Source organism: Sphaeramia orbicularis, chromosome 19 (assembly GCF_902148855.1).
Source record: "Sphaeramia orbicularis chromosome 19, fSphaOr1.1, whole genome shotgun sequence".
NCBI lineage: Eukaryota > Metazoa > Chordata > Actinopteri > Kurtiformes > Apogonidae > Sphaeramia > Sphaeramia orbicularis.
In genome coordinates, this window is record NC_043975.1 from 2,218,457 (window position 1) to 2,238,856 (window position 20,400).

At 40.6% G+C, this 20,400-nt stretch overlaps 2 protein-coding genes across 2 annotated transcripts in view; both read left to right on the top strand.

The window, feature by feature from the left end:
- ankfn1a (ankyrin repeat and fibronectin type III domain containing 1a) overlaps positions 1-8,431 on the top strand; it is a 103,681-nt gene extending 95,250 nt beyond the window's left edge. Inside the window, exons 23-26 of the mRNA XM_030122187.1 lie at positions 3,470-3,695; positions 4,106-4,298; positions 6,841-7,214; positions 8,072-8,431. Coding sequence (XP_029978047.1) covers positions 3,470-3,695; positions 4,106-4,298; positions 6,841-7,214; positions 8,072-8,400 — 1,122 coding nt within the window. The 3' untranslated portion in view covers positions 8,401-8,431. The remainder of the gene's footprint in view (positions 1-3,469; positions 3,696-4,105; positions 4,299-6,840; positions 7,215-8,071) is intronic.
- Positions 610-18,923, top strand: nog3 (noggin 3). Its single transcript, XM_030122189.1, has 4 exons — positions 610-620; positions 2,270-2,285; positions 2,421-2,423; positions 17,365-18,923. The coding sequence occupies exon 4, from the start codon at positions 17,994-17,996 to the stop codon at positions 18,627-18,629; it is 636 nt and encodes a 211-aa protein (XP_029978049.1). The 5' UTR covers positions 610-620; positions 2,270-2,285; positions 2,421-2,423; positions 17,365-17,993; the 3' UTR covers positions 18,630-18,923.
- The last annotated feature ends 1,477 nt before the right edge of the window (positions 18,924-20,400 follow it).

Consider the following 20,400-nt stretch of genomic DNA (forward strand, 5'->3'; position numbering starts at 1 on the left):
TATCCACTGTATATGTGCTAAATATAAACCCATATCAATACAACGGACTGTTATTATAATACGTATCAGAACCATTATTTTAGATGATTTTTGGTTGTGAAAGTTGACACAACCACGTTTTAAAGTATTTTTTAAAGACACTTTGGTTTTAAACTCTTTTCTTTGTGGTTAGAACATGAAAAAGACTCAACAAACAGCAGAATATTTCACAAATTCAAGTCAATGAAATGACAGTAATATCAGAACTAAACTGTCGTTGTCTCCTTTTACTGACTGCAGTGGATTCTAATAAATACAGTAAGACGCGTTTTTTTTACCAAAAACCAAGGCTCATTTTAAAACATTTGTGGAAAAAATGCAAATAAGTGAGGAAGCCGGTTTCTGGAAACATGTCATGGTCCTGCGACTTCACTCGGAGGTTCAGCAATGATCCATGTGGGAAAAAAACAGGTGTGACTCAGCTGGTCTGGGGTCAGTTTATTCAGCCTCATTTAAGCAGACGTGAAGCCACAGACTGAACAGGAAGCAGCGTCTCCAACAGAAGGTCCAGAAATCACACTAATACTGGACTTTATTAAACTGGAGGAAATGAACAGAGTTTGAATGTCAGTGACTGGAGGGTCCTTACATTAATGATTCAGAATCCTAAAGGTGATTTAGGTCTAGATGTTCCGTTTATTTAAAGGAGCTGAACATTATCATCTTCATCATCTGTAAGAATCAGTATTTTTCCGTGTATTCCATTAAAGATAACATTCAACACATTCATTCAGGTCATGGCTGATAAATATACATTTGTGTCCTGAAATAAATTAGTATTTGCATTAGTTTTTATTTTCTTACCATATTAATACAAAAACAACACATTAAAATAATGTGAAGGAGGCAACAAGATGAAAATATAACACAAGATGAAACCGACCTAAAACAAGCAACAAGTTAACAACGATGTAACCAGATGAAACAAAACCAACCGGATGTGTGTCGTCTTTGACACCTGATTGTTGTTATAAATAGCTTTTTATAGTTATAATAGTTGTAATAGTTCCAGATAATTGTATATAGCTGTAATAGTTGTATATAATTGTATCTAGTTGTAATAGTTTAATATAGATGTATATAATTGTATCTAGTTGTATATAGTTGTTTATAGTTGTAATAGTTGTATATAGCTGAAATAGTTCCATATAGTTGTGTATAACTGTATGTAGCTGTAATAGTTTAATATAGATGTACATAACTGTAATAGTCATATATAATTGTATATAGTTGTATATAGCTGTAATTGTTGTATGTAGTTGTAATAGGTTCATATAGTTGTATATAATTGCATGTAGGTGTAATAGTTTAATATAGATGTATATAATTGTATATAGTTATATATAGCTGTAATAGTTTAATATAGATGTATATAATTGTATATAGTTATTTATAGCTGTAATAGTTCCATATAGTTGTATATAATTGTATATAGCTGTAATTGTTGTATATAAATGTATATAGCTGTAATAGTTGTATATAATTGTATATAGTTGTTATAGGTGTATATAATTGTATATAGCTGTAATAGTTGTATATAATTCTATATAATTATATATAGCTGTAATAGTTCCATATAGTTGTGTATAATTGTATATAGTTGTTATAGGTGTATATAATTGTATATAGTTGTTATAGTTGTATATAATTGTATATAGCTGTAATAGTTTTATATAATTGTAATAGTTATATATAGTTGTAATAGTTCCATGTAGTTGAATATAATTGTATATAGCTGCAATATATAGCTGTACCAGTTGTATATAGTTTTGTGGGCTGTATAAATGGTTCGTTGTACATGTTTGTGTGTCATATTGTGACCCCAGATCGTTTTGTAAATAGTTGTAATAGTTGTGTAGAACTTGATTATTTGCTAATGGTTAGTTGAACATGTTTTTGGTGAAAAACAGTTCAGAATTGAACCTTTTCCTGTTGGTATTTCCTGTTTTGTGCATGAGTTTAGGTTCATTGCGTTAATAGAACATGTCAAATGAAAAGAATAACAGCACAATCACAAAGGCAAAGTAAACAGTTTAACAATGACAAATATACAGGGAAAATAAAAGTATTAAGAAAGTGGACTCAGTGACATTGACCCTCTGTAAACTGATGTTGAATCTGTGTTTTTTCTGTTCTATCATGTGCTTTGGACTTGAACTTCCAGTCCTTTAATCCTCATGTTACCACTTGTCCTTCAAACCCATCTTAAACGTTCAGACTGCACAGTGAGTCAGACCTGGTGCTCAGTTGTGCTTTCACAGCTTTCTTCTGTTCAGTGTTTGTGAATAAACGCCTCAGATCGAAGGTGTCGCACATCCAAACGGAGCTGACTTCCTTCTCAAACCCTTGGAGGATCTCCTGTTGAACGTGGATGACGTCAGTCCGTCTAATTGGACCGTTTGTTTAGACTCCACACATGTTGACGGGGAAAGTATTCGCCTCCGTCTGCAGGAACGTCTGCAGGAACGTCTGCAGGAACGTCTGCAGATCCACATGTGGCTTCTCTTCTTCTTCTGCTACATTTATTTATTTCTGCTTCGTGTCACGAGCAGCGACTGGACGAACCAGATCAGTCCGAAAACAGACGAAAGTGTGACTTTAAGGAGGGAAATATTGGGGATGGATGGATGGATGAGCTGATAATCGATTGTCTGGGATTGAATTGTATCCTGATAAATTGGCTTATTTTAGTCGAATTTTTGGGGGTTTTATTGAATTTTTTTTGTTTTATGTCTTCTTTATTTTCATGATATTGTGTATTTTGTTTTGGTCAGTGAACTAGTTGTATTAGAGTCTTACTTTGAGTTTTGTTTGGATAAACTGACAAATTTTAATTGAATTTTTGAGATATTTTAATGAATTAATTCGTTTCACTGTAGTTTTTCTTTGTTAAATGTTAGTTTCGAGTTTTGTTTAGGTGAATTAGCTAGTTTTAGTTGAATCTTTTTCTGCTTTTAAGGTTAGTTTAGATTTATTTAACCTTTAAAGACTTTTCTCCACATTTATCATCATCATTATCAACATTTATGACATTATTATCCTTTGTGAAAATCATGTAAAATCATTTAATTCACTGATCATGTAGATGTGGATCCAAGTCAATTCAAAGGTTCTTTTACCAAAACGGAAAAAAACTGAAGAAAAAGTGCCTTTTTTCAGCCAAATCTCTCCTTAACTGAACATAAATCGTCTCCATCTACTGTCATGTATCAAACTCTGTGGGTTTTACTGGTGAAAGTATTATTTTTTACTTGTCAACTGGAGTTTTTACATTTTTTTCAGGTATCGTCTGCATAGAATGAGACACTGGAACTGAGAATAAACCACAGCTTTAAACAAATCTGAACCTAAACCATGAAACTGTGTCAATGTTCCGTCTTCATCCAGAGTCTTTTTACAACAGGTGTTTGTTTTGGTTGATTTTCCGCAGCAACTCGATGAGATGCGCCGTGACCTGCGTTGGATCACGGACGCTCTTCAGTACGCCCGCTACAAACAGCCCCGCGGCGGCGTCCCCATCACCTGCCTGGTAAACGCCAGCACCCCAGAAACAGACTCCACCCAGCAGAAGACCGACTCCACCTCCTCCTCCACCATGGACTACCTGCCCACGCCTTCACCGTCACCTGAACTACGACGACGCAAAGCCGTCAGCGGTGAGTCCCCACCCACGTACCCAGAGGAACCCTGGGAAACACACGAATACCACATTATCAAAACACCAGTGTTTATTCAACAGTTTGCTTTGATTCAGTACGTTCTAACACAATTATCTGTTTGTTTTTATTGTTGAATATCAGGATGAAAACGCAATGAACATGAAAAGACGTGAAAAAGAATTAAAATGAGGCTAAAATAGTAAAATATCATAACATGTAGAAGAACAACATGACTAGGGCTGTGTATCGGCAAGAATCTGGAGATACGATACAAATGACAATGCTAGGATCACGATACGATATATCACGATATGTCATGATACTGTTAAAAAGGCAATTTTTTGTTTGTTTCTTTTTTAAAAATGGTTATTTATATTTGTAAACTCTCCTGGTCTCTGGTTTTTCAGATTCCCAGTTCGGCTCAGATGAAGACGGATCTTCGGAGGTTTTCCTTCCGACTGACAGCGACTACGACTCCAGCGACGCCCTGAGTCCTCGAGACCTGGACCTGCTCTACTCCCCACCTCAGGATCTATCCCAGCAGGCCGTGCACTCGCTGGGCGGCAGCGCTCCGGACGTTCTGCAGATCCACGAGCTCAGGTAGACTGGGAGGACTCCAGAACCACCGAGTCCTCTGGGTATTCTGGAGGACAGGTGGACATGTCCATGAGAACCTTCTGCTGCTGGTTTCAGTCCTGGTTAAAAAAAACCTCACCTGTCCTTGAACGTCCACCTGTACCTGGTCTACACTCACAGTAGTAAACAGAAATACATCCCATAATAACTTTAGACGTTCGTAAGCCTCAGAATCAAACTCACCTGTTTAAAAGAAACAGACATTTCAGCATTTTTGGATTCAGTCAAGTTTTTCTTTAGTTTTAGTCTTAGTTTTAGTTTAATGTTGATAATTTGATGACTTTTAGTTCAGTTTTTCTTTAGTCTTAGTTTTAGTTAAATGTTGATAATTATTACCTCCGCCAAGGAGGTTATGTTTTTGCCAGGGTTTGTTTGTTTGTTTGTTTGTTTGTTTGTCTGTCCGTTAGTGTGTAACATAACTCAAAAAGTTATGGACAGATTTGGATGAAATTTTCAGGGTTTGTTGGAAATGGGATAAGGAAGAAATGATTAAATTTTGGTGGTGATCAGGGGTGGGGGGGGCCCACGGGGGGGGGGGGGGGGCGCAGACCAGAAAATTTCATCAAAATCTGTCCATAACTTTTGGAGTTATGTTGCACACTAACGGACAGACAAGCAGACAGACAGACAAACAAACAAACAAACCCTGGCGAAAACATAACCTCCTTGGCGTGGGGGGGCCCACGGGGGGGGCCACTGATCAGCCTTGGCGGAGGTCTGCGCTCTCTGAGTGCTTTTCTAGTTTGATGAGTTTTAGTTCAGTTTTTCTTCAGTTTTAGTCTTAGTTTTAGTTAAATGTTGATAATTTGATGGGTTTCAGTTCAGTTTTTCTTTAGTTTTAGTCTTAGTTTTAGTTAAATGTTGATAATTTGATGGGTTTCAGTTCAGTTTTTCTTTAGTTTTAGTCTTAGTTTTAGTTAAATGTTGATAATTTGATGGGTTTCAGTTCAGTTTTTCTTTAGTTTTAGTCTTAGTTTTAGTTAAATGTTGATAATTTGATGGGTTTCAGTTCAGTTTTTCTTTAGTTTTAGTCTTAGTTTTAGTTAAATGTTGATAATTTGATGGGTTTTAGTTCAGTTTTTCTTTAGTTTTAGTCTTAGTTTTAGTTAAATGTTGATAATTTAATGGGTTTCAGTTCAGTTTTTCTTTAGTTTTAGTCTTAGTTTTAGTTAAATGTTGATAATTTGATGGGTTTCAGTTCAGTTTTTCTTTAGTTTTAGTCTTAGTTTTAGTTAAATGTTGATAATTTGATGGGTTTCAGTTCAGTTTTTCTTTAGTTTTAGTCTTAGTTTTAGTTAAATGTTGATAATTTGATGGGTTTCAGTTCAGTTTTTCTTTAGTTTTAGTCTTAGTTTTAGTTAAATGTTGATAATTTAATGGGTTTCAGTTCAGTTTTTCTTTAGTTTTAGTCTTAGTTTAGTTAAATGTTGATAATTTGATGGGTTTCAGTTCAGTTTTTCTTTAGTTTTAGTCTTAGTTTTAGTTAAATGTTGATAATTTGATGGGTTTCAGTTCAGTTTTTCTTTAGTTTTAGTCTTAGTTTTAGTTAAATGTTGATAATTTGATGGGTTTCAGTTCAGTTTTTCTTTAGTTTTAGTCTTAGTTTTAGTTAAATGTTGATAATTTGATGGGTTTTAGTTCAGTTTTTCTTTAGTTTTAGTCTTAGTTTTAGTTAAATGTTGATAATTTGATGGGTTTCAGTTCAGTTTTTCTTTAGTTTTAGTCTTAGTTTTAGTTAAATGTTGATAATTTGATGGGTTTCAGTTCAGTTTTTCTTTAGTTTTAGTCTTAGTTTTAGTTAAATGTTGATAATTTGATGGGTTTTAGTTCAGTTTTTCTTTAGTTTTAGTCTTAGTTTTAGTTAAATGTTGATAATTTAATGGGTTTTAGTTCAGTTTTTCTTTAGTTTTAGTCTTAGTTTTAGTTAAATGTTGATAATTTAATGGGTTTTAGTTCAGTTTTTCTTTAGTTTTAGTCTTAGTTTTAGTTAAATGTTGATAATTTGATGGGTTTCAGTTCAGTTTTTCTTTAGTTTTAGTCTTAGTTTTAGTTAAATGTTGATAATTTGATGGGTTTCAGTTCAGTTTTTCTTTAGTTTTAGTCTTAGTTTTAGTTAAATGTTGATAATTTGATGGATTTTAGTTCAGTTTTTCTTTAGTTTTAGTCTTAGTTTTAGTTAAATGTTGATAATTTAATGGGTTTTAGTTCAGTTTTTCTTTAGTTTTAGTCTTAGTTTTAGTTAAATGTTGATAATTTAATGGGTTTTAGTTCAGTTTTTCTTTAGTTTTAGTCTTAGTTTTAGTTAAATGTTGATAATTTGATGGGTTTTAGTTCAGTTTTTCAGCTCTTCTGCCTCGTGTCTTGAACTTGTACTTTATCAAATATCGTATTATATTGAATAGAACAGTTGAAGTTCTGGGACCCTATCGAGGCGTTTCCTTCAGGTTAACCTCAGATCTGGTTCAGGAGGTTCGTTGATGCTGATGATGTCATCGTTTTGTTTCAGGTACAGCGTCTGTTCTCCGTCCGACCTCCCCCTGACCCCGCTGGTGAAGGACCCTAAACCCAAAGACCTCCCCCTGTCCTCCCCCCTCCTCCCCCTGCCCCTGACCCTGCCGCTGTCTCCGGCCCTGTCCGACACCACCAAGACCCTGGAGGGTCTGTCCCTGTCCCGGACCCACCAGGACGGGCCCGAGGCCGCCCCTCTGAGGGCCCTGGCGAACCCCCCCGCCAAACGCAAACTGCTGTCCAGGAGCCACCGGGGGCAGTACTTCAGCGGACCCCAGCGCTGGCTCCGGGGCCACAGCGGGGAGGTCCACACCGGGTCTTTATCGGAGGGGGTCTACACCAAACAGACGGACCCGGACCTGCCTGGTCCAGGTACAGTATCTGGACTGTACCCCTGCCCAGGTGTACAGGTCTACATGTACACTTAAGACCAAAAAGACCTTTAAAAACCATTAGATTAGATTAGATTAGATCAATGTGTGAGATTAGATTTAGTGTGAGATACTCCCTGGTAAAATGTCCAAATAAAAGAGGATACACAAGCAAAGGTGTTAGAAAAATGGGCAATGATGACTGGGAGTACAGTTGGTGTCAGCTGCTGCCTTATCGGTACAGACAGCTGCCTGTCAGCCAGCTGAGCCCAGAAAAAAAAAAAGAAAGATTAGATTAGTAGTATGTGTACTTATTCTGTAGTATGTGTACTTGTGCTGTAGTATCTGTACTTATTCTGTAGTATGTGTACTTGTGCTGTAGTATCTGTACTTGTACTGTAGTATGTGTACTTGTGCTGTAGTATCTGTACTTGTACTGTAGTATGTGTACTTGTGCTGTAGTATCTGTACTTGTACTGTAGTATGTGTACTTGTGCTGTAGTATCTGTACTTGTACTGTAGTATGTGTACTTGTGCTGTAGTATCTGTACTTGTACTGTAGTATGTGTACTTGTGCTGTAGTATCTGTACTTGTACTGTAGTATGTGTACTTGTGCTGTAGTATCTGTACTTGTACTGTAGTATGTGTACTTGTGCTGTAGTATCTGTACTTGTACTGTAGTATGTGTACTTGTGCTGTAGTATCTGTACTTGTACTGTAGTATGTGTACTTGTGCTGTAGTATCTGTACTTGTACTGTAGTATGTGTACTTGTGCTGTAGTATCTGTACTTGTACTGTAGTATGTGTACTTGTCCTGGTTTAACCTACATTAGGACTTTGACGCCCCTGTTTCCAGGAGACCTGCCCCCCTCCCAGACCACACCCACCTACGTTAGCCACGCCTCCTGCGTCCTGGAGAGTCGTAAAGCCCACCGCCGGGAGCCTCGGCCCCACGTCCGCCGGATCTTCGTGGAGCCCTGCAGGGACCCGTCACCGGGTCGGTGGGGTGAACCGGAACCGGAAACAGAACCGGAGGTGAAGGCGGCCGGGGTGTCAGTGGTGGTGGCGGAGGCGGAGTCTGGAGAAGAGGGGGAGGGGCAGGATGGAGCCACTGCCTCCCAGGATGTGGACTCGGACGACCAAACCAACGCCCAGGTTTCAGAGATCCTCAGCAGTACTCTGTAGGGTCCAGGTCCGGAGGGTCGGGGGGGGGTCTGGGGGGTCTGGAGGGTCTGGGGGTTTTGGAGGTCTGGAGGGTCTGGGGGTTTTGGAGGTCTGGAGGGTCTGGGGGCTCTGGGGGGTCGTGGTCTATCAGCTCAGTCGGGTCATGCTCTAAATCTGTTGTCAGGGTCTGAGGGTTCTGTAGGACGTACCGGGTCCTGTTGGGTTTATGGGTTCTGTGGGGTTCTGGTCTGTCGGATCCATGAGGTCAGGATCTAAAGGTTCCGTTGGGTCGGGGGTTTGTAGACGAGCAGACGGGTCAGAACCAGCTACACCAAAAGGTCAAAGGTTAAAGCTCCACCGGGTCGAACGATCCGAACAAATGGAAGAACTCAAATCTGACGACATATCGTTAAGATTATGTTTGTTTTATTTTAATTGCAGCAAATTACCACGACAACGCAAACTTTACTGGCTCGAGATAATGAAATAATTATCACAAACGTACAACAATAACAACTAATGAACCTGTTATCGCAAAAATAATTCAGGTTGAGATACTAAAATATCCTGTGGTGAAACTGTTGGAAGTAAAAACAACTGACGCAGTTTTACGAAAAAATTTGTTTTGTCATTTTGACGCATTATAATAAAAATTTTGCTTTGTCTCAACATAATGTAATAGTTAAACTATTATCGCAAACAACTCTGCTTTATCTCAAAGTAACTCAATAACTAACTCATATTTGCGATAAATGTAGCTTTGTTGAGGTACCGAAGCTAACGTGTTCTTTCCTTCACCCGTTGTAGCTTTAACTCGACCCGACAGACAAACAGCATCAAAGCAGACTTCAGTTCATCTCCACGTCGGTACCACAGTGACCTCTGACCTCGAAACTAAACTAAAGTTGCTGGTTCAACTCCGCCAAGCCTCAGAACCCATGGCATCGACTGTTACAAAGAGAAAAACCAATGCAATGACAAAACAAGCACTGCTTCAAAAACCAGGAACTTTGCACACGACTCTGTCGACCAAAAAAAAAAAAAAAAAAACACAAAAACCAGTGTTTGATGATTGTGGCTCGAAATGATTTATTTTCATCTGAAAAGAGAAACTGTCGGAGCATGACGTGAATGTACCGTTTAGTCCTCGTGTTTTGTTGAATCAGTGTTAACCTGAGCCGCTTCGATCGGTTTGACTTTAAATTAGACGTTTATGTTCCTCCAGGCTCAAAACCTGAAACTCAAATCCGAAAAGTATTTTTGTATCCACAGATTGTTGATCAGCTGTATTTTGTCGGCATGAAGTAGTTTTAGCTGTTTTTTCTGTTTTTGGACTAAAGCTTTGTGTCCAGTTTGTGCCTCTTTTTCCACTGAACTGTCTGCACTTTGACTCTGAAGGGGTTTTCTGGACTGATCTGAACCCGGACCCGGATCCGGGTGGAAACCTGACCTGTACCGGAAACCAGATCAATACACAGACCAGGTCTGTACCAGAGACCAGATCTGGACCAGAAACCTGAACCAGGAGGAAGCGCTGGAACTGTACTTCCTGTCACCAGTGTTTCTGTAATTTAGGTCATATTTGGTTTTAGTCGAGATAAAATAACAAAATTTGCATTATTCCGACTCGTTTTTCTTTTCTGATCAGTCTAAGAATGACAACGAATGCAACAGATGCTGCATTTTTTGTATTAATTAAATGAACCGAAGCTTCAGACATAATCGATACTAGATATTAGCTGCTGTTAGCTTATTAGCTCACTAACTAATGTAAACTAATGTTAGCTCCCCACTACTGTTGGCTCATTAGCTAATGTTAGCTATTGGTGACTCATTAGCTCATATTAGCTACGGCTGGCTCATTAGCTAACATTAGCTACTGTTGGCTCATTAGCTAATTTTAACTGCTGTTGGGTCATTGGCTAACATTAGCTACTGTTGGTTCATTAGCTAATGTTAACTGCTATTGGGTCATTGGCTAATGTTAGCTACTGTTGGCTCATTAGGTCATATTAGCTATTGTTGGCTCATTAGCTAACATTAGCTACTGTTGGTTCATTAGCTAATGTTAGCTACTGGTGACTCATTAGCTCATATTAGCTACGGCTGGCTCATTAGCTAACATTAGCTACTGTTGGCTCATTAGCTAATTTTAACTGCTGTTGGGTCATTGGCTAACATTAGCTACTGTTGGTTCATTAGCTAATGTTAACTGCTATTGGGTCATTGGCTAATGTTAGCTACTGTTGGCTCATTAGGTCATATTAGCTATTGTTGGCTCATTAGCTAACATTAGCTACTGTTGGTTCATTAGCTAATGTTAGCTACTGTTGGCTCATTAGCTCATATTGGCTACTGTTGGCTTATTAGCTAATGTTAGTAACTGTTGCTCATTAGCTAACGTTAGCTACTGTTCGCTCATTAGCTCATATTAGCAACTGTTGCTCATTAGCTAGCCTTAGCTATTTTTGGTTCATTAGCTAATGTTAGCTACTGTTCGCTCATTAGCTAATGTTAGCTACTGTTGACTCATTAGCTCATATTAGCTACTGTTGGGTCATTAGCTAATGTTAGCTACTGTTTGCTTATTAGCTCATGTTAGCTTGCTAGCTAATGTTAGCTAACACATGGGATCCGTTTCCTGTGCAGGTGGTTTTTCCGGTGCAGATCAGATGCGACTTTCGTTCTCTTTCCGTTCATCAGCTTGTCTCTGATGCGTAATGTTTGCGTTTTCTTGCGTCATGCGTTCGTATTAAACCAGAAAACGTGGCTCAGAGCTGTTTGAACACGTTCCTTCGTATGCACAGTATTTTCCGTGTTTGCACACAGCGGCTGGAATCAACGCTCAACATGTGATGCATTAACTGTGGCAGCTTCGAGCGTCAGGTGTTTTTACTGCTTCACTTCTGTTCCCGTCTTTAACGCACTTACAAATAAAACACTCCAGTGTCGCTGAAGGACGAACTCTGACACTGCAGCTGCGTTTGTACCTCTGATGTCACTTCACTCCTGGGGTTTGGGTCACTTTTGACCTTTTGGTTTTGTTTTTGTTTTTTTTAAATATTCAGCACAAAATGTCGTCCTGGACTCTTTCCAGACTTTATATTGACTTTGTAAATTTGATGTTTTCTGTTTCCGTCCGAGTCCATCTATCTGTATATTTTGTATTCCTGAAAACCACTTTAATTCCACTTTCATTTCATTTTAATTCCACTTTAAATCCACTCCTGGTGTTATTTATTTGCAGCAGAAGGACTCTGGTTTCTGTTTTTGTGCGTCACATGAAGGATGTATTTGATCAGAATAAAGTCAATCTCATGTGGATGTTGTGCATTAAAAGAAGTCCAAGAATGTTTTCAGTGTGAATGTGAGTGGACAGAAGGGACTGAAGGCAGACTGCACTGTGGACGAGTTTAGGAACAATGGAGGGGGTTTGAAAAGAGGTCAAAGGGTTTTAAAAGGGCTTAAAGGGTTCTTAAAGGGTTTTTAAAGGGTTTTAAAAAAGGTTTAAAGGGTTTGAAAGGGTTTGAAAAGGGGTTTAAAATGAGTGTAAACAGGTTTTAAACAGGTTTTAAAGGGTTTTAAACAGGTTTTAAAGCCTAAACTGTACATTTTGTCAGATTTTGTGGGTCAGTGTTTCAGTGTTTTATGTGGACTACATGGACCAGGTACACCAGATGGATCAGAAGGACCAGGTGGACCAGAGTCCTGGTGGAATCCCCACATGGATCCTCATCATTTTCATTCTGACATTTGTGAGTTTTTTTTATTCATCATCTTTGTTTCAGAACAAAAGCTGAAAAAGATTCAGCATTTTTTCACCAAATTATTATTTTCTGACAAAGAGTTGAAACAATATGAACATTTAGAGGATTGTGTGTTAGTTGTGCATTTCCCAGTGTTTGTTGTGTGTTTGTTGTCCTGTCTCTTTGCAGTCTGGTGTCCAAATGTTGTGTATTTGTTGTGTGTTGTTGTGTATTTGTTGTGTGTTGTGCTCCTGTCTCCTCAGTCTTGGGTTCAAATGTTGTGTGTTGTTGTGTATTTGTTGTGTATTTGTTGTGTGTTGTGTGTTGTGCTCCTGTCTCCTCAGTCTTGGGTTCAAATGTTGTGTGTTGTTGTGTGTTTGTTGTGTATTTGTTGTGTGTTGTTGTGTATCTGTTGTGTGTTGTGTGTTGTGCTCCTGTCTCCTCAGTCTTGGGTTCAAATGTTGTGTGTTGTTGTGTGTTGTTGTGTATTTGTTGTGTGTTGTGCTCCTGTCTCCTCAGTCTTGGGTTCAAATGTTGTGTGTTGTTGTGTGGTGTTGTGTATTTGTTGTGTATTTGTTGTGTGTTGTGCTCCTGTCTCCTCAGTCTTGGGTTCAAATGTTGTGTGTTGTTGTGTGGTGTTGTGTATTTGTTGTGTATTTGTTGTGTGTTGTGCTCCTGTCTCCTCAGTCTTGGGTTCAAATGTTGTGTGTTGTTGTGTGGTGTTGTGTATTTGTTGTGTATTTGTTGTGTGTTGTGCTCCTGTCTCCTCAGTCTTGGGTTCAAATGGACCACATCGTCTAAATTGCTGTGAATCAAAGTCTTTTAGTCGAACCTCAACGGTTGCCGTGGTTTCATCTCTGCGGTCACGGGGGCGTCGTCCTGGGAGGGCGCCAGATTCACAGCTCAGATAAACGACGCGCTCAGACGACGCGTCCGACGGCGTCCCTTCAAAGGATGGGGGGGGGGGGTATCAGAACCTTGTGTCAAATCAAAGCTCAGTCTGATTCAGAACATGTGGATCTGAGGAAAACCAGACCTGACCCCACCAGGACGGACCACGTCCACCATCAGACACAGAAACGTCCCATCGCTAACACGTCCAGGAGACGAAGACAAAGACAAGAGTTTATTTTAGACAAAAGAAAAATGAATGAAGTCCTGTTTCCACCTGGACCTGCACAGATACAGTCCACAGAAGACCAAGACACCATGTCCTCAGACCCAGGGTGTGTCCTCCTACCGTCCACTCGTCCCTTTACCGTCCTCCCTGTCCCCAGGCTGTCCAGTGGTCTGTCCAGTGCTCTGTCCAGTGCTCTGTCCAGTGGCCTGTCCAGTGCTCTGTCCAGTGGTCTGTCCAGTGGCCTGTCCAGTGGTCTGTCCAGTGCTCTGTCCAGTGGCCTGTCCAGTGCTCTGTCCAGTGCTCTGTCCAGTGGTCTTTCCAGTGCTCTGTCCAGTGGTCTGTCCAGTGGCCTGTCCAGTGCTCTGTCCAGTGGTCTGTCCAGTGCTCTGTCCAGTGGTCTGTCCAGTGGTCCGTCCAGTGCTCTGTCCAGTGGCCTGTCCAGTGGTCCGTCCAGTGCTCTGTCCAGTGCTCTGTCCAGTGGCCTGTCCAGTGCTCTGTCCAGTGGCCTGTCCAGTGGTCTGTCCAGTGCTCTGTCCAGTGGCCTGTCCAGTGGCCTGTCCAGTGGTCTGTCCAGTGGCCTGTCCAGTGCTCTGTCCAGTGGCCTGTCCAGTGCTCTGTCCAGTGGCCTGTCCAGTGGTCTGTCCAGTGCTCTGTCCAGTGGCCTGTCCAGTGGCCTGTCCAGTGCTCTGTCCAGTGGTCTGTCCAGTGGCCTGTCCAGTGCTCTGTCCAGTGGCCTGTCCAGTGGTCTGTCCAGTGGCCTGTCCAGTGCTCTGTCCAGTGCTCTGTCCAGTGGCCTGTCCAGTGGCCTGTCCAGTGGCCTGTCCAGTGCTCTGTCCAGTGGTCTGTCCAGTAGCCTGTCCAGTGGCCTGTCCAGTGCTCTGTCCAGTGGTCTGTCCAGTGCTCTGTCCAGTGCTCTGTCCAGTGGCCTGTCCAGTGGCCTGTCCAGTGGTCTGTCCAGTGCTCTGTCCAGTGGCCTGTCCAGTGCTCTGTCCAGTGGTCTGTCCAGTAGCCTGTCCAGTGGCCTGTCCAGTGCTCTGTCCAGTGGTCTGTCCAGTGCTCTGTCCAGTGCTCTGTCCAGTGGCCTGTCCAGTGGCCTGTCCAGTGGTCTGTCCAGTGCTCTGTCCAGTGCTCTGTCCAGTGGCCTGTCCAGTGCTCTGTCCAGTCCATTTCGTCCCTCTGGTCCGTCTCCTGGACTTTTTTCCTGCTGCTTTTTCCTTCTTATCTGAACATCGTCTTCCTGTCCCAGACGGCGGTGGACGGCGCCGTCACACGCTGTCAGACGGACACTAAATTACCCACAGTCCTCCTTTAGAGTTTCAGACGGCGGAAAAACTACGACTGTTTGATGTGAAAAAAAAAACAAAAACCTAAAACGTCCTTGAGTCACAGAATCAGGTGGACAGAGACGCTTTGGTCAAACACACACTTTTAACTCCATGTTTTTTTTAATTGTTCAGTGAATAGAATTCTGCTGCAGTCGTCTGCTTTTGTAAATGTTCGATGTTTTATGGTTGAAGTTGTAAAGTTTTACCGTAAAAACCTCAGTAATTATATCAAATCTGTCATAAACACAGACAGCTGAGGTTTTTAAGGGTTTTAGTCCAAACATTCGTCCACCAGAGGGCGCCCACGAACACCTGAAAAAAACACACTTCCTTCAAAATGAACTAAAAGAATTACAGATATTCTCAACATGTTTGAAGTTTAAATGTTTTTCTGTCTGATCCTCCTGAACAGACATCTGACAGATTTGTGTCCATAGAGTTCACAAACATCAGTATTTCACTGAAGTTTAATGGTAGATTTGTCTTCCTCAGATGTGATGACAGTAGATAGAAATTATTATTTACAGTCAGAGCAGGAAAAATATGAAAGAACTTTAGAGGAAGAACATTTAAAATCAGTCATGGATTTAAAAAAAAAAAACAGTGTTGAGAGAAATGAAGTAAAAACCATCTGAGGCGTTTTAGAAACTAAGATAATCATTGAGATATTTATACCAATACAAAACTACTATTATTATTATTTTATTTTATTTTTGTTTTTATTATGTTTAACCAGGAAAAAGCTCTTTGAGATTAAAAATCTCTTTTTCCAGAGTGTCCTAGAACAGACAGCAGCATCGCAGCCGTACATCCACAATAAAAATATATATAAAGTAGATATAAAACACAATAATATACATAAAACACAATTATATATATATATATATATATATATATATATATATATATATATATATATACATACATATATAACACAAAAATATACATAAAACACACTAAAAGTCAGAACTAAAACCAAACACAGAAGAACATACATATAAAACACCATTATTTTAAAAGTATCATAATGACGTTCCTTAAAAGCTTCCCAAAGCAGAACTGATTCACTTAATTAGAAAAACATTTACATCCAGATCGATCAGATTTTCTGACCTTAGGCCTGTTTGTTTTTTTGTTTGTTTTTTTGTTTGTTTGTTTGTTTGTTTTTAATCCAAACCAGTTAAAAAACAAACCCCTGGATTCAGCGTGTCCACATACTTTTGTCCACATGGTGTCAGTGGATTTTAATGCTTTTAAAAACAGAATCAGACCTTTGCATTAATGGACAAAACAGGCTCAAACAGACACGGTCCTGGTCCTGGTCCAGGATCAGGTCTCCGGTCCCCGTTGCGGACCCTGGTGGTCTTTTGTGTCCCGGTCCGACCCCCTGTGGGTGGCGGATTTGTCCCCAGTGGGTCCAGGGTCCAGAAAAGGCACTGGTCCTCATGGTGCAGCGTCCCAGCTCCACCAGGACACATGAACCCAGGACCAGGACCAGGGTTCAGGTCCAGAACAGACGGACCTTGATCTGCCCCGGGTTTAAACCTGAAGGTCTCAGACAGGAGCCGGTGTTGGATCAGAACCAGGCCTGAGCCCAGACCGGTCCAGAACCAGGACTAACTACGACCCACATGTGCAACGAGGAGGAGCCGATCCAGAACCAGAACCAGGACTAAGTATGACCCACATCACGGACACAGGGAATCTGGGCTGTTGGATGAGCTTCAGAGGACAAGAACCAAAGAAGAACAGAAGAAGTGGAACAACAGAAAAGAATGAAAATTATATAAAAGGAGAAAAACCACAATTAGAACTAACTAGAATAAAACTAAAATAAAAACTACACAAAAAAAGAACCAGATTAAAATACAAAAAAAAAAAAAAAAAAAAATTAAAGATCAAACTTGGCCGTCATTGTCATTGGCCGAAGCGGAATAAAAGTGAACGGCAGAGCTAAGCTAACAGAGCTAAGCTAACAGAGCTAAGCTAACAGAGCTAAGCTAACAGAGCTTTAATGGAAACTACAAGCACCCGGAGAGTGCAGCCCCCCCCCCCCCCCCCCCCCCATTTGGATTTTCTTCCAAATCCATCCATAACTTTTTGGCTTATCTTGCACACAGACAGACAGACGAACCAACACCAGCAGAAACAGAAGCTCCTTGGCGGAGGTAAACTATCAGCTGACCTCATCAGTAACAGTTCTTTTTGCTGCTGTTAAAATAAGTGAGTTGTTTGGTTGGTGGTTGTGCCCTCTGCTGGTCAGAGTCTGGAACAGCAGGAATTCACCAAAGATACATTTAAGACAAACACTGAATATAGAATAGAATAGAATAGAATAGAATAGAATAGAATAGAATAGAATAGAATAGAATGTCTTTATTGTCATTATACAAATGTCCAACGAAAATACAAGAGACCACTCTGGTGGTGCGTAGAGCAAAACAGTTGAAAAGAAAAGTGTAAATATATAAACAGAATAAAAACAAGTGTGTCATGTAGAGGTAAACATATATGACACTGTGACCCCAGATGGACACGAAGCACTGGAATTAAAACAATCCAAATAAAACTATCACAACTCAAATGGTGTAAAAAAAAAAAATAAAAAAAAAAAAAGCGTTTTAAGGAAGATAATTCACAAACCAAATGAAAAGATTCCAGTTCTAATTAAAACCAGAATGTTTGTACCAATAAAAGACATTTGTTTGAACATTAAAGCTGTTGTTTTTCTTCCTGTTGAACAGAAAAAAATAAAGAATTAACAATAATAATAATAATAATAATAATAATCCAGAATATCAGCTCACATGGGTTTATGACCAGGTCTGCTGTTCATTTGAACAGAATTCTTTTCATAAATGTTTGAATTCTCCAGATGAACTACAGACTTAAACACACTCTTTTATCTGTGGTCCTCCTGCAGCTCAAACTAAATAAACTCAAACTAATAACTCAACTAATAACTCAAACTAAATAAACTCGCCCTAACCCTAGTCCAGTCCCTCCAGCTGTTCTTCTGGGTCCATCTGGGCTGGAGCTGGTCCTCGTGCGTCATCAGTGGATCCTGGTCCAGTCCTGGTGGTTTTCAGAGTCCAGAGGGCCTGGGGGGTCCTCGGTGGTCCTGCGGGGGGTCCGGGTCTCGGGTCCAGCAGGGGGCCGGTCCCCCTGTGTGACGTCACCGCTCCGGTCCATATTTGTGCGCTCCCGGTCCGGCTGCAGGAGGACCAGAGGTGGACATGTGGACCCGCGGAACAGACCCGGATCCGGATCACCGGGACCTGCTGACCTGAGACCAGCGGGTCCTGGACTGAGAGGGGCCAGTGTGCGGACGCGTCTGGGACCCGGGACCAGGTTTGGACCCCTTTACCTGCTGCGTGTGGAGGATTACGCACCGACACCCGGACCCGGACCCGGACCAGGGGCATGCGGAGGTCCGGGTGGTTCGTGTCGGTGTTTGCGGTGCTCCTGGGTGCGGGTCTGTGGATGGGGGGGGTCCGGGGTCAGCACCTCCTCCGGCCCGTCCCCAGTGACCACCTGCCCGTCCCGGTCATCAAGGAGGACCCGAACCCGGCTCTGGACCCCGGGCACCGGGACCTGAACGAGACGGAGCTCCGGAGCGCGCTGGGCGCGCACTTCGACGCGCGCTTCATGTCCGTGTGCGCGCCGGAGGTGGACCGAACCGGGCCTTGGACCGGGGAGGCCCAGCTGCGGCTCCGGCTGCACAAAGACACCCGGGCCGCGGACCCGGAGGCCCCCCTGGGCCGGAGGCTCCGGCCGGGCAGGAAGCTCCGGCGGCGGCTGCGGACGCACGCGCAGTGCCCGGTGGTTTACGCGTGGACCGACCTGGGGAACCGGTTCTGGCCCCGGTACCTGAAGGGGGGCAGCTGCCACAGGAGACGGTCCTGTTCGGTTCCTGAAGGCATGGTGTGCAGACCTGCCAAAACCACTTCCTGTACCATCCTGAGGTGGGTCTGCCAGAGGAGGGGCGGTCTGAGGTGCGTCTGGGTCCAGGTCCAGTACCCGGTGGTTTCTGAGTGTAAATGCGCATGCCCGAACTGACAGAACCCACTGTGATGGACTGAAGAAGAGCAGGAGGAACTAACAGGGACCAGGTCCCATCTGGACCAGGACCCATCTGGACCAGACTGGACCAGGACCCATCTGGACCAGGACCCATCTGGACCAGACTGGACTGGACTTAGAGGTCCCATCTGAACCGGACTGGACTTACTGGACCCTGAACCTCAGGTCTGGACATATTCAGCCCAGGATGAGTTTAAGACAGAAAATATGTGGAGAAAAAAAAAAGAAAATAAAGCAAAGAAATGAGCTCAAAAGAACAAAAATGACCAAACCCCCAAAAAACTATACAAGAGCAAAAAACAACTGTAAAAGAGCAACATAAAAACAAGGACTGAGAAGGAAAAAGTCTGTAAAATAACTTAAAAAAAAAAAAAAAACACCAAGTAAAAGAATGAATGAAAAAGAATAAAGGAGGAAATAAAACGGCAAAATAAAAGTGTGAAGTTGACACAAAAAACTAATTATCAAATTGTGAAAAAATTAAACAAAAACAGAAAAAGGAAGAAAATGATAAAAGATCGAAACTGGGACCAAAGAATGAAAATGATGTCAAAGAACAGACACAAGGATGTAGAAAAATATAAAAACAGATTAAAAATCCAAGAAAAAGAAAGAAAAGAATTTAAAAGAACAAAAATGAAATAAAAGATTGAACTTGGCACAAAAAGTCCCAGAGAAATGAAACAAAAACGATGTAGAAGGGGAAAAAATAATGTAAAAGAAGAAAATTTCAATTACATTTTTTTTTTTTTTTTTTACATAAATAATCAAACTTGGGACAAAAGAATTAGAATGACAAGAAAGACAGAAAACAGAAAATTATATAAAAGAAAAACATGCATAAAAGAAGAAAAACTATAGATACATTTAGATATATTTGAACCAGAATCCAGACTCTTTTCTGTTTCAGATCCTGAACACACACACACACACACACACATATACATATATATATATATATATATATATATATATATATATATATATATACACACACACACACACACACACACACACACACATATATATATATATATATATATATATATATATGAAGAAAAAACTGGATTATTTTGAGGTTGTTGTTGTTTTTTCACAAATTTTCTGTAAATCGTCCACATCTTTGAGCCGTTAAAAACAGTTGAATAATTCTTCAGCTGTTGAATATTTCCACTTTTTTCCACTTAAAGGTGTTAAATGTATATGTGTTGTACATGTCCTTCTATTGTATTTTATTGTATTTTTTGACAGAACTTTGTATAAAAGGTCAGTATTTTAATCTAATCTGCTGTATTTGTATGTGTATTTATATTATGGGTTTATTTCCAACTCAGTGAAGGGGATTATGGGTAAATATTTGAAGTTTTGCTCCAACATCAGACGATTATTATCCAGAAATCAAGCTGTTTAAATGAAAAAATTACAAGACATTAAGGTAAATGTATTATTTTTTCCTTTTTAAAACTTTTTTTTTTTTTTATTCAATTAGAATAAAATGACTGTTTCCATTTGGTTTCATTATTTTCACATCATTTTTACAAAATCCTGTAAAACCAAAATATTTGAATCATTTTATTGATTTTACAGCTTACATTTTTAACCGTTTATGGCATAAATTCACATTAAGGTGAATTTTTTCTTAAATATACGATCGTTACGGTTTTATCTCAAATCTCGATGATCTTTACGACATTTACGACGGCTTTAAAGTGAATAAATTGACTTTATTTAAGAAAAATGACGATTA

Excerpts from the sequence above, each read along its gene's own strand:
- nog3 (XM_030122189.1), top strand. The coding sequence starts at position 17,994 with ATGCGGAGGTCCGGGTGGTTCGTGTCGGTGTTTGCGGTGCTCCTGGGT.